Genomic DNA, 14,775 nt, shown 5'->3' on the forward strand with positions numbered 1-14,775 from the left:
CTTAACACCTTATTAAGAGGCTTGTAATTAATAACAAGTCTAGGGACCCCACGTTCTTTTTCAGCAGCATTGTTAACATAAAAAGCTGTACAACTCCAAGGAGATTTGGATTTTCTTATTAATTTTTTCTCTAAAAGAGATTCTATCTCCTTTTTGCATAGCTCCAAATACTCATGGTTCATTTGAGCTGGCCTAGCTTTGGTGGGAATCTGACTTTCGTTAAAGTCATCAAGATAAGGTAAATAAATAACATGTTTCTTTCTATCCCAAAAAGCATTTGATAAATCATTACACACTTCATTTTTAAACTGTTACTCAATCAATTTGATTTGTTCTTTAATCTCATTTTTACTAAGTTGTTCATTAATATTTAATAAACTAATTTCTTCTCTAAGAAAACTTAATTGTTTTTCTTTATTTAAAAGAATACTTTTAACTTCATTAAGCATTTTAATATGAGGGTCAGTAATAAATTCAAAAGTGACCGTCTTACCATTAATCATGGTAGTGATGCCTTTAGTGTCCACATGAATTAAAGGCATTATACTATTTAAAAACGGAGTTCCCAGAATAACTCTATGAGTCATATTTTTTACTAAGATAAAATGGGTAGGTAAGCAAATATCTTGATTACAAACATATGTATTCGGTAATTTATAATTAACCGTTAATTTGTCACCACTAGCCTGGGCAAGGGTTTGAGTGGTTTTGGTATAATATTTAGTAGGAACAATTCCTTCCTGAAGACAATTAAGGTCAGCGCCACTATCAATAAGGGCAACTTCATTCTCTAAAATAAATGTTCTATTAATAACTAAAGTTATTTTAACAAACCATTTTTGAGAAATTACTCTATCAATAAGAGTAAGAAACCTATCATTAGTAGTAGGACTGCTAGAAGATATTTCTTCAACTTTAAGGTTACCTGTTTCAAGTAAGGAAACCCTTTGAGATAATCTTTGATTATCATTCTTTATCTGAGTAATTTCATATTTCAAAAGATTAATTTCTCTATGTAAATCAGAGAGGGAAACAGGAGTTTCACGGACATTGGATTGGTGAAATCTGGATAAAACCTCACTTAATTGGTAAGGGGCTTCAATAATGATAGGAGATTCTTTTTTAGAATTTTCTTGAATCAAAACTTCAAGCATTTTTCTTTTAATCTTATTGTCAGAGATAGATTCAATAGCTTTTATGGCTTCATCTTGTTCTGTAGTAAGAACATTAAGACCATTCACGTCAACAATAGACTTCCAGTAATCAATTTGATTACATTGACAGTTATTATTGTCAGAATCATCAGAGGAATAATCTGATGATGATTCATAAATCATGTTAATATCTTCATTAGAAGAATTAGTCTCTGATTCAGACTTAATTAAGCAAACTTTCTCAAGTTGAAAACGTAATTGCTCATCCTCAATTTCATTGAGAGCCTTTTTTGTCCAACATTGGTTTGCATAATGACCAGCTTTACCACATTTGTGGCAAGATACATCAAGCATCTTAGCTTTTCTTTTGCCTTTATGATTAAGAGGCTTATCTTTTGGTCTACTTTTATTAAAGTGTCTCCTTCTCTTATTCTTTTTATAAGAATTTTTGTAACTATCCTTATTTTGATGAGATTTATTTCTGAATGTTTTTCCTTTCCTTTTCTTACTTTCTGAAGATTTTCCAAGATCAAAGGCAAATTGATCACAAAATTCACCCATTTGGTGTTTTTCAGAAAGTTTTTGTTTCTTAAGCTGATTTCTAAGCTTAATATCATTACATAAGGTTAATCCTTCATTAACACAAGTGCTAATAATTTGACCATAAATAAGATCATGGTAATTAATATTTATCCCATCATTTTTACTTCTTAAAGAATTTCTCACCTTTTCAGAGAAGAAATGGGGTAATCCATCAATAAATTTGGCTTTCCAGTGAATGGAATTAGGAGTTTTTAATTGGTAAACCCTAGACAAAAAGGTATCTTTATACCATCTAAAATGTGTAAGAGAAGGACATCTTAGATTTTGAAGTAAAGTTTGAAGTTTCTCTCCAATAGGGACATTGTTTCCAACAAAATGTTGAAGGATAGTTATTTAAAATTATTTTTAATTTATCAAGAAGATAAAAATTTCTTTTGTTTATTTTATCTCTTTACTCAAAGTTTTCCATCTAGTCAATGAAAACTAGCATAAATAATAAAAAGTAAAAATAAAAATATTATCAAAGCCATAGTTTTCATAGTTACTACATGTAATCCTTAAATTATATAAAAAAAAATCTGTCCAACTGCAATTTATGGCGGTGAATATTCCATGCTAGAGTTTTCTTAAATTCTCTACCATGATATCATTTAACATATATAATCATTAAAAAAGTTTTAAGTTTTAAAATAATTTTATCTAGAAGATATCAACATTTAAAAAAAATTAAATATTGTTGTATGTGTATATAAATATTTGTAATTAACCAAAGTAGCTAGAAGCAACAAGAAAACCAATCATAAAGATGGATAAGGAAAGAAAAAACCATGTGCCTCACTGTTTGATCTTACCCTATCCAGCACAAGGTCACATGAATCCTATGATTCAATTCTCAAAACGCTTAATACAAAAACAAGTTAAGATAACCCTTATAACCGTCACTTCTCTTTGGAAAACTATTAGCAACAAAAACCTATCTTCAATTGAAGTTGAAAGCATCTCAGATGGATATGATGAAGGAGGCTTATCAGCAGCAGAGACCTTAGAGGTTTACAAAGAAACCTTTTGGAGAGTTGGATCAGAATCACTTTCTGAGCTTCTTCATAAACTTTCCACCTCAGAAAATCCACCAAATTGTGTTATCTTTGATGCTTTCTTGCCTTGGGCTCTTGATGTTGCTAAGAGTTTTGGGCTACTTGGTGTGGCTTTTTTCACTCAATCTTGTTCTGTTAATAGTATATATTTTCAGAGTCATGAGAAGGTTATTGAGTTGCCACTTTCAAAATCTGAGTATTTGTTGCCTGGATTGCCTAAACTTGCTCCAAGGGATTTGCCTTCTTTTTTGTATAAGTATGGATCTTATCCCGGTTATTTTGACATAGTGGTGAATCAGTTTTACAATATTGGTAAAGCTGATTGGGTTCTTGCAAACTCAATCTATGAACTCGAAAATGAGGTAAGTTACTTACGTAACTGACAAATTTCATTCCATCCATTGATTTGCTGTATTTGCTGAATTGTTCTTATCTTTATCTTTCCTAAGGTAATAGTAGCAAGGTTTTAAATTGTGATTGCGGTCCTATACGTGTCTTTAAAATTGTTGAAAGTCATGATAAAATGCGACCTAGGAAACACATACTTTGCAAATTCTCTTTAGTTATTGATGCATGCATTCACGCATTCATTCAGTGCATTGCATCAGTGACTATTTAATAAAAATTAAACTATTTAAATTAAATTTTATGTTTTAAAAATTATAAATCATATTATATTTGAATTATTCGATCTCAATCGAATGGTCTCTATTCATAAGTATTGTTGTGTCTAAAATGTCTTGAAACAAACAAAAGTAATAAGTTTTTGAGAAAAAAAGTTTAAACCATCCGACATATGTCATATAAGACCAGACCTAGTTTTAAAGATGTCCTACATCGAAGATTGTGATTGAAGTTACTTCCATTGCTATCATATATGGTGTGTTTGTTATGCAAGAGTTTAAAGCGAGAGAGAGACAAGCGAGAGAGAAAGAAGAGAAATAGCCTATTTCTCTTGCTTGGTGCAGCAGGGAAATGCTGAAGAGCAAGGTTGTTAAAATCTCGATTTAAAACCTAAACTCTATAGATTTCACGTTTTTAGGTTAACATTTCGTGTTAAATCGCAGGTAAAAACTTTTTTATGTAAAATCGTATTCCGGAACGATTTTAAGTGATTTAAATCTTTCTGAAATCGGTGAAATCGTGTAAAATCATGTAAAATCGTTGGATTTTACTCTTTGACCTGATTTTACTTTCTTTCTTTTTTTGTCAAAATTTATAAATCACATTTTTTATTTTGACCCATAAAATTTTCTCTATGGATTTTTAATTTTATTCACATTCATATCTTGGTTATAATATTAAAGAATCTTTATCATTTGGAGATTAATTTGATCAAGTCGAATATGAATGTTCTAATGAAGATGACGTTGTAGAAGGATTAAACTTTTGATTAAGTTGAAGATGAAGATGAAAAGATTTGTTTTTTTGAACTTGAAAAATTTATAAAACTATTGTTTTATTTATAATCTTTTGGATGTTACATTTTATGTTGGTGAACAATTTATGTAATTTGATACAAGTTTGTGAATATTATACTTTATTATGATGATATAGTATATTTTTACTTTATAATTAAGTTAACATTTTAAATAATTAATGCATTTAAAATATTATATAAGTATATATATGTCGTATATATAGATTTAATATAATTTTAATATGAGGTAAACTCTATGATTTTACGTTTCGATTTTACCTGGCTAAAACGAGTCAAGGTAAAAACTCGATTCTGACAACCTTGCTGAAGAGAGAGTAAAAACTGTGGGGTCCGCCTACTTTTTTATTCTCCTCATAAATGCGAAGAAAGTAGTAAATCCATTGCTATTCCATTAATAACCCTCACTTATCTTAATTTCATATAGAAATATTATGTTTTATTTTTATTAAGAATATTTGTATTAGTAATTATTAAAATAGTTGGTGTATTAAGAGATTTAATTATTAATTAATTAAATCAAAATAAATAATTGATAATTTATTTACTTTAAATAATAATTTGAGTTAAGATTAACTAACAAATAAATTATTTTATTTTTTGATAAATAGTTTTCAAATCAAGGATAGTTTGGTACTTTCATACTTAATTAACACTTCTTTCTCTTCTATTTCTCTTATCTTTCTTTTATAACAAACAATACTCCAAATCTATTTAACTTCTTACATATTTCTTTCTTCTCCCACTCTCTCTCACATACTTCTTTCTTCTTAACTTCTACTTTAAACCAAACATACCCATAATGCAGATTTCCTTGCTATCTTATCTTTGAATGTGACAGATTCAATTATTTTTACACATTTCTTTTAGAATTAAGAGCAAATCTCCTTGTTAAGTTAGAATTGTCTTTCTTTAAATTGTTTTCCACCCGAGAGCGTTTTGGTCTAGTCCCTCTCGCAATTTTTGTATACAATTTTTTCTTTTATATAAATAATCTTATTTAAAAATATATAGTGGTGTAAATAAGTGTAATGCCTTTTACAAGACCTTGTTAGTAGTTTCTTTTTTTTGTTGATGATGTAAATTTGAAATAAAATTTTGATTTAGGTGGTGGATTGGTTAGTGAAGATATGGCCATTGAAGACAATAGGACCATCAATACCATCTATGATATTAGATAAAAGACTCAAAGAAGACAAAGAATATGGCATTAACCTCTCAGATCCAAACACAGAATATTGCATCAAATGGCTTAATGACAAACCAAAAGGTTCAGTTGTTTATGTCTCATTTGGAAGCATGGCTGGTCTAAGTGAAGACCAAACACATGAACTAGCTTATGGATTAAAAGACAGTGACACTTTTTACTTATGGGTTGTTAGAGATTGTGATCAAAGTAACCTTCCAAAAGGTTTTGAAAAAACATCACAAAAAGGTTTAATAGTAACATGGTCTCCACAACTACTAGTATTAACACATGAAGCTGTTGGATGTTTCGTGACACATTGTGGTTGGAATTCGACTTTGGAAGCTTTAAGCATTGGTGTTCCATTGATTGCTATGCCACTTTGGACTGATCAAGTCACCAATGCGAAACTTATTGCCGATGTTTGGAAAATTGGAGTTAGAGCTGTTGCTGATGAGAAAGAGATTGTTAGAAGTGGAACTATTAGGGATTGTATAAAAGAAATTATTGAGACTGAAAAAGGAAGTGAAATAAAGAAAAGTGCTTTGAAATGGAAGGATCTGGCTAAGAGTTCTTTTGATGAAGGTGGAAGATCTGATAAAAATATTGAAGAATTTGTGAATGCTTTGGCTCAATTTTGAGTATAATATTTGTGTTGGCTTCAAAATTATTGGTGTTTCTTTTAGTAAGTTGTTTGTTTTCAATTTGTGTTTAGTTTTTCTTTTTTTATGTGTTGTGTACTTAAGTTGTGTTTGGTCTATCACAAATTAATAAAAATAATATATGACTTAAATATATTTGTAGTGTTTTATATATTTTAAAATTTAATTTTGATTGTTAAAAAATGTGGTTGATCTAATTCAATATTATAAAACTGGTTTGTTGAGTGAAGATTGTCTTCAATTATAAAGATATATTCATGTCATATAATATCTGATTTGAGACTCTTAACATATCTTTCACGTCCAAAACTAGATGTTTGAAGCGTAAAAATAAATGGTGGGTGGTCAGATAGAAGAAATTTAATAGCTGATGACTTATCGAATTTTAAACCAGACATTTGATGTCATATTGAGAAATATGGTTGACTTAATTCAATTTTACAAAATCGACTTATTGAGCAAAGGTTATCCCAAGACATGTATATAATATAGGTGACTCTTAACGTAATCATTAAAAAAAATTATTAGTCAAAATAAAGTTATTAGAAAATTAAAATAGAAATTTGAGAAATCAGAAAAATATTTAATATAAAATTATAATTTGACATGATTCTCCAAACTTTGAAGATTTTTAAAATTTTATTGTATTAGGTGAGTTTTGGAGTTTGACAATGATGTCCACTAGAAACCAAACATATGAGGTGCACTGTGCGGTTCTCTGTAATGAATTCCTTGTCAAACAAGTTCAATAATTTTATTGTAATTAAACACAAATAATTGTTATCCAACCAAATATTGTAAAAGCGACAAATATCCAATCATGTCAACTAAACGACATCTTAGATTTGTTAATTGAGCTATTATATTGTGAACTTTTGTATAAACAAGTACCTATACAGGAACACTAAAAAAAAAGAATTTATCCGCCACATTTTTGTAAGGTTTAATTGTTTGATTTTGATTGGTTTAATATTGATTGTTTGATTTTAATCCCTAAAGTTTGTCCTATTTTATATTTCTTTTGTAATTAAAAATGTATTAGGTGAGAGCACAAATGGTGCTCCAATTGTTAGAATACAGACATAGGTCATATAAGCCCAAGCAACAACCACAGAACAACTACAGCACAATAGAACAAATTTACAGGCTGCTCAAAAACAGATACAAGAAATCAGAAGAAAAACAATTGAATGCCACCAATAGAATTAAGCTAAATAGAATGTCGGATTTTCCTTTGATCAGCCTATTAAAGTCCCTTTGATGGACCGCCACCGAGTCATGTTCGACCACAAACTAATTTCTCTCCACCCATTAGAAACGACAACACACGACAAAAACAAATGAGCAGAATTTTCTTCATTGACAAAACACATAAGGACACACCAAGTTATGACTGCCTTGAATTATGCCTCTTCTTGTCAATTCTGATACTGTAGGGAGCTAAGGAAGAGCCTCCAGCCAAACATTTTGATCTAACTTGGAATTTTAGTTTTTCACAGTGATGCCAATCCTTCCAACTATGTAAATTCTAAGCTATCACTATTACGGAAAACACATAAAGGTTCTCAAAGAGATACCATCACGGTTGATCTTCTGTTGCGAGGTAATATTTGATCGTAAGTGTGTTGTTTATCACTGTCCATTTTCCGTTGTAGTAAATTGGAAAGCGCGTTCGCTACCGATAACCACGATTTTATTTAACAACCGTTGTGAAATATTTAAAGGTTTTGGGTTCGATATACTGCAATGCATTTTTTTTACCGTTTATTAATCTGGATAACCCTATGCTTATAACAACGGTTGTGGAATTGTTTGTTTTTATAAATATATATTTTTTTATTTCACAAACTTTCCAATTTTTTAACCTGAATTTTTATGAATCGTATCAGACCAAAAATATTATATCAGAACAAAAACAACAACAAAGCCATTTGTGAATTGTATCAGAGCAAAAATTGTATTACATCAAAGCCAAAATTGCATTAAGAGCCAAAAATTGTATATTCATAAAAAATGTCATATTTGAGCAATGCGCGGTTCTTAAGGAAATAATTAGATGTGTTGGTTTTAATGATAAAAACTAATATCATTGACCAAGATACCCCTATTAATTGTAGTTAATAGAGTAGTTGAATGAAATCAAGGTTAATAAATAGGGGTATAGTAGTGGAAAAATAATAATATATGATGCATTGGTATTGTAAATGGACAATTATTTTGAAACAGAGAAAAAGTACAAATGAGACACATTTTATGAGAGGGAGAGAGTAATTCAAAACCAAAATGACACAAAACAACCTACAATTTACACATCATTACGTCAAATAATAGCATCTTGGTGTCTTGCCTCTTGGTATCTTGACTTGAAACATCTATAATTTCAAATGATAATACCTGTTAATAAATAATCTTAGAATAAATTATGAGTAAAGAATAAAAAGTACTTGTTAATTTTCTCACATGCCTTCTTGATGCATTCTCGATGATCGTTACAAATAACATGCACATCATATCTATCAACTTCTTCATATGAAATAGGCACTAGTGTTATGTAAGGAGTGGAAGGAATATCAAATTTTTCATCACTATGAAGAATGTAATTTCCTTAGAGAATAATTGACCATCTCCTCGATTAGTCTGAAGGGTCTATCACATTAAAAACTTGTTTTTCTTAAGTAGCCATGAAATATGGTTCGTTCATATAAGTTATCTTGGCAAGGTCAACGCGTGTGAATTCTAGCTCGTTGGTTTGTACACCATTGTTTTTAAGAACCCGTAACACCCTATTTTTCCCGCGCGTAATACAAAGAAATAAATCAAGAATATATCACATTTTCACATTAGGATGTCACACATCTCAAATCATAACCTATTCTGTAATACTTATAAATTAGAATAAAACATTTAACACCTGTCACCATATGCTCACCTTCTCTTACGGTATCATCGCAGCGGAATTTATCAAATAAGCATGCTTCATAATTCATATAAATTTCATAAAAATACTTTATTATACTAAAACAATACGGTAAAAGTCTCCGTAAATCAACATAAGCATCAAAACATCGAGAGTATAACATCCAACTCTCTAATTAAAGTAAACGGAAATAAAAAGCATCATTTGCCCCGCCCAGTGTTACAGATATGAGAAACGTACCTCTAAGAATGCAAAATGAAAAAAGAGAGAACATTCTCAACGCCATCCTCTAACTCTAAGCAGTTATTCAATTACCTGCTTGTCTGTACTCTGAAGAGGAGCACATGCCACAACAATAGAGGGGTGAAAATTCACATCAATAAATTAAACGTTATAAACTGCAAGGTAGAACATATACAACTACACATATTTCACAACAATCACAAAATCACATTCTCACACCCAACTCAACATCATACACAATCATTATTAAGCATACAATTCATTTTACAATGTGACTTAACTATGCAACTCGATGCATATGCATGTGGTACTAACTCAACAAATGATTCCTCTTTTGAACCGGGTCCATTATCAAACCTCGAGCCTCACACCGAGCTCCAAGCCCCAACAGCGAGCTTGGGACAAGTCACAAAATCCCACACCGAACCTGTGAACTCACCTCTTTCACAACAACAATGACATATGATGCATGTCATACAAGTCAATGCAACTTAACAACAACTACAACGTTTAAGTTCCACACCGACCGTAAACAACATGTGTTGACAACAACATAATAATCCCGCACCGAATTATTATTCAACAACCACCAAGCAATAAAAAAGAACAACATAATTATGCTCATACAGTAGCAAGTATTCAATAGTACACATAATAACTCATCATAATGTCATCGACACATTCACACATATTCATCATTCGACGCGTAGTTTATAAAATCGATTAAAATTATTTTTAATCATTGATTCAAATCAAAACAACATCTAAATCTACTTAATAGTACCAATTCCTTTGGACCGAAGCTCTCGATTAAGCTCCAAGAAAACAACTATCTTCTTTGGAATCAATAAGTGGAGGGAATGGTCTTGTCTTAGAAGATGGACAAGCTAGTTGTGAATCCGCAGATTCCACATAAGTTCAAATCTGCTCAAGATCGAGTTACAGGTAGGATTTCTAATGAATATGTTAGATTGTGCAAGATCAAGCTGTTTTCATATGGTTTCTATCAATAATATCCGAATCAGTGTTACCTACGGTTCTTGCGTGTGAACATACTTTTGAAGTTTGGGATAAAATCCATCAGTATTTCAATGCTCAGATGAAGGCTAGTGTTCGACAATTGTAAGTTTAACTCAAATCCACCAAGAAGGGCAACAATTCGTAACATAATATGTCTTGAGAATCAAAGCCTTTGTGAATTCTCTTTTAGCAGTTGGTGATTCTATAATAAAACAAGACCAAGTCGAGTCAATCTTACAATGGCTTCTTGAGGAATACAATCCTTTTTTTATGCAAATGTATGGTTGTCCCACACCTCCTACTCTGTTAGATATGGATGCCTTACTATATGTGCAAGAAGTAAAATTGGAAAAGTTTCGTGAGGAACTGGCAGCATCCAACATAGCAGCAAACGTGGCTCACACTAGTCAAGAAGAACATAGCTCCAGAGGAGCTTACTCTGGTAATCAAGGTAGAGGAAGATTTCACCATGGTCATAGTCGAGGAAGAGGAAGGTATACTACTGGAAATTGACCAACCTATCAACTTTATGGTAAATATGGACATGAAGTCACAACCCGCTGGCATCAGTTTGATGAAAACTTTACGTCTTCAAACGCGAATAATAATTCCACTGGATCAACAAACAACGCCACTGCCAAGCAAGAAGCTACCTCTACAACATCCTAGAGCTCTCAAACTATGACAATGATGGCTTCCAAAATTTGACCCTTTACTTATACTCAAGACTACACCTTACCCTCAAAATTAGAGTCACATGCTTGGTTCGCCGACTCAAGTGCCTCCCATCACTTAACTCCTTATGCTTATCTTTTGTAGAACAAAAAGCCTTATGTAGGTACTAATAAAGTCTATGTAGGAAATGGTCAAACCCTCACTATAGATTTTGTAGGTTCCACACAGTTGCCCTATAAACTCAAACCTACATATAAGTTAATTCTTGCTAATATCCTTCATGTACCTTCAATAACTAGGAACTCGCTATTTTTTTTCAAAATTTTATATTGATAAAAATGTTACTCTTGAGTTCTTACCTGGAAAATGCTATATTCAATCTCATTCTTTTAAGCAAGTCATTGTTGAAGGAGTCTTAGATGATAGTGGCAGTTACTGCATTCCCTTGCTGCCCTTGGAGCACAAAAGCTCTCCAAGCCCAAATAACAACTTGAGTACTTACACTGGTATTCAAAGTTATGTTGCTGCTCATTCTAATTCCCATACTGTAGATACTTGTAATACTAGTACACTTTGGCATCATAGGCTAGGCCATGCCAATTTTAATTATGTTTCTTTCATACTCAAATGGTGTAATATTCCTTTTTCTAATAAAAATAGTCATACCTTTTATACTTCTTGAAATCTTGGTAAAACACATAGGCTTCATGCTCCTCTAACAAACACAGTCTATCATAAACCTTTTGACATGATATACACTGACCTATGGGGTCTATTACCATGTCCTTCTAGCTCTATAGCCTTTGTAAATGGTCATACTAGGTACACATGGTTGTACCTGCTTAAGCAGAAATCTGAAGCCTTGCACGCCTTTAAACTATTTCATGTATTTGTCCAAACTCAGTTTAATGTCACCATTAAATCTGTTCAGTCTGATTTTGGAGGAGAGTTTCAACCCTTTACCAAGTTTTTGACAGAATTAGGAATCACACATAGACTTACTTGCCCTCACACTTCACATCAAAATGTATAAGTGGAGAGAAATCATATACATACAGTTGAAATGGGACTTACATTGTTGGCTTATGCTTCCTTACCTGTCACATGTTGGGATTATACTTTCTCCACCTCTGTTCATATCATTAACAAGCCACTTTCTTCCACACTAACCAAGGCTAACTCTCTTTTCCATGCCCTATATGGTATAAATCTAATTTTGTAACATTAAAGGTCTTTGGATGCTCATGTTTTCCCCTTCTTAGACCTTATAACAAACACAAACTCCAACTAAGGAGTCAGGAATGTGTCTACCTTGACCTATCTCCTTAACACAAAGGGTTTAGATGTTTAAACAAAGATGGGAAAATCTACATCTTTAAGGATGTTACATTCAATGAACAAATGTTTACTTTTCCTAAACAATTTTCAAGTGATAATGCTTTCAATACTGTAACTCCACAGGATATGTACTCTGTCTTACTAGCACCTCTCTCAGCCCTATAGCTGTTTCAACTGTTCCCTTAACAAATTTCCCATCTTTATCCCAAATAGCTAACATGGAACCACAGTCTGCTGACCATCATGTCCCTAACTCTAAAGGTAAAAATCCTCCTATGGATAAAGATAATGCTCAAGTGTTCAATAACCAGGATCATAATTCATAGAATTCACCTAAATCCCTTGGTTCCAATCATGCGTCTACTTCACCTATCTCTGTCCTTAGGTCTTCTACCTCTGCTACTGAACAGACTGCTGCTAGACAAAGTCTAAACAATCAAGTTGAAAATAATATTTAAATAGAGCTCCTAGTTCAGTGCAAGACTTAAGTACTGCCTTTTTCTCTTATGAACTTACTCTGTCATCTTGCATTCCTATATTTCAATCATCTCAGTCTCACTCCATTGGCACAAGTATACCAGTTCCTTCCCTTCTTGAAAATAATCACCCTATGTTAACTACAGCAAAAATTGGAAATTCAAAACCCAAAGTGTTTTTAGTCCACATTGAGTCTCAACCCACTAGCATTAAGCAAACTATGTAAACGCCTGAATGGGTAAAGGTTAGATGAGTTCAATGCTCTACATGTCAACAAAGCCTAGATCTTGACCACCCTACCTCCTAACACAGAGGCAGTAGGATGCAAATGGGTTTTTAAGATCAAAGAAAATGTAGATGGAAGTATTCACAAACACAAAGCCAGGCTTGTGGCTAAAGGCTTCCATCAAGAACAAGGCTTTTATTACACTGAAACTTTCTCTCCAATGGTAAAACCTACCATTAATAGAGTTATTTTAACTTTTGCCATCACACACAAATGGGACATACAACAAATTGATGTCAACATGCTTTCTTGAATGATACTCTTCATGATAAAGTATATATGATCCAACCACCTGGTTTTGTGAGCCTGATAAAACCCTTGTTTGTAAGCTTCACAAAACTATATATGGCCTTAAACAATCCCCAAGGGCTTGATATGAACAATTGACCCAAGCATTGCTACAATTTAGTTTCACCACTTCTAAGTGTGATAATTCTCTATTTGTATACTCTAAACAATGTATCTCCTTATATGCTATAGTGTATGTTGATGATACACTTATCATTGGCTGAAGTGTAGCACTTATTCAAACTTTGATCACTTAATTACATCATGATTTTACTCAAAAGAGACTGGTATGACCTAGCTATTTTCTAGGTATTGAAGTAAAATTCTGCAACAATGGATCCATGTTCTTCATTCAAAATACATCAAAGATCTACTGACAAGAGCCAAGATGGAGAATGCTAATGGGGTTCTTAGCCCCATGCTAAGCAACTGTAGATTGAGAAAACATGACACTAATCATTTTTCTAATCCTCATATGTATAGTGGGAGCTCTACAAAATGTGACATTAACTAGGTCAGACATTGCCTTCAGTGTGAACAAAGCTTGTCAGTTCATGGCATGTCCATTGGACACTCATTGGGAGCAGTCATGAGACTCTTAAGATATATCAGTGGTATAATTAAACATGGTCTCAGTCTATCCCCTTATGTATCAGCTTCCAAGTTCTTTCTTTGAGCCTTTAGTGACTCGGATTGGGCGAGTGATTATGATTATCGAAGATCCACATCTGGCTCATGCATATTCTTTGGCCCAAACTTAGTTTCATAGACCTCCAAGAAACAATCTCTAGTGGCAAGGCAGAATATCGTACCCTAGCACATATCATTTCTGAACTACTTTGGTTAGAATCCTTACTCTCTGAACTCTGCATTCCTATTCACAACCCAATACTGCTCTGTGACAATTTGAGTGTTGTTCTACTGTTCCACAATCTGGTACTGCACGCTCATACAAAACACATTGAATTAGACATTCATTTTGTGAGGGAACATGTTGTGGCTGGCAAGATGCTGATTCGAATGTTCCAGCAACAACTGAAATTACAGATACGTTAACAAAACCGCTTGGTACCTCTGCTTTTCTAGTTCTTCGTGGCACTCCACACGCTTGTGTTAGAGATATATTGAATATAGTAGTTGTATTATGGTTGCACCGTTATAAATGTGTTTCAATTAGAGTAGTTTTAGTTGTTGACTAATAAACGGTAACGACACTGCTTTCTATATATACCGTGTCACTGTACTGTCGTAGCATGATGAATGAATCACTATTTTCACTTCCTTCTCATCTTTTCACATGCTCTGTATCTCACCTTCACTGAGTGAAGGATGATGAATAGTTTTCAGATCTAACATATAAGAATATGAAACAACTTTACAAAGTATACACACCCTTAAAAAATTGATGTAATTAATTGTGATTAATAGTAAATGAAGATTGCATAGATATCATC

The 14,775-nt window shown here is 32.4% G+C and overlaps 1 protein-coding gene across 1 annotated transcript; it reads left to right on the forward strand.

Annotated features, from left to right (window-relative positions):
• Positions 1–2,459: 2,459 nt before the first annotated feature.
• On the forward strand, positions 2,460–6,210 carry LOC131653065 (UDP-glycosyltransferase 74G1-like). The gene is made up of 2 exons (XM_058923102.1): positions 2,460–3,153; positions 5,337–6,210. The coding sequence occupies exons 1-2, from the start codon at positions 2,503–2,505 to the stop codon at positions 6,054–6,056; spliced, it is 1,371 nt and encodes a 456-aa protein (XP_058779085.1). The 5' UTR covers positions 2,460–2,502; the 3' UTR covers positions 6,057–6,210.
• Positions 6,211–14,775: the final 8,565 nt, after the last annotated feature.

This window comes from Vicia villosa, linkage group LG2, assembly GCF_029867415.1.
Source record: "Vicia villosa cultivar HV-30 ecotype Madison, WI linkage group LG2, Vvil1.0, whole genome shotgun sequence".
Classification (NCBI taxonomy): domain Eukaryota; kingdom Viridiplantae; phylum Streptophyta; class Magnoliopsida; order Fabales; family Fabaceae; genus Vicia; species Vicia villosa.

What these genes read in the sequence shown, in the direction of transcription:
- LOC131653065 (XM_058923102.1), top strand. Translation starts at nt 2,503, where the DNA reads ATGGATAAGGAAAGAAAAAACCATGTGCCTCACTGTTTGATCTTACCC. An exon ending in TCTATGAACTCGAAAATGAG is followed by an intron (nt 3,154 to 5,336) that starts GTAAGTTACTTA and finishes ATTTTGATTTAG; the next exon opens with GTGGTGGATTGGTTAGTGAA.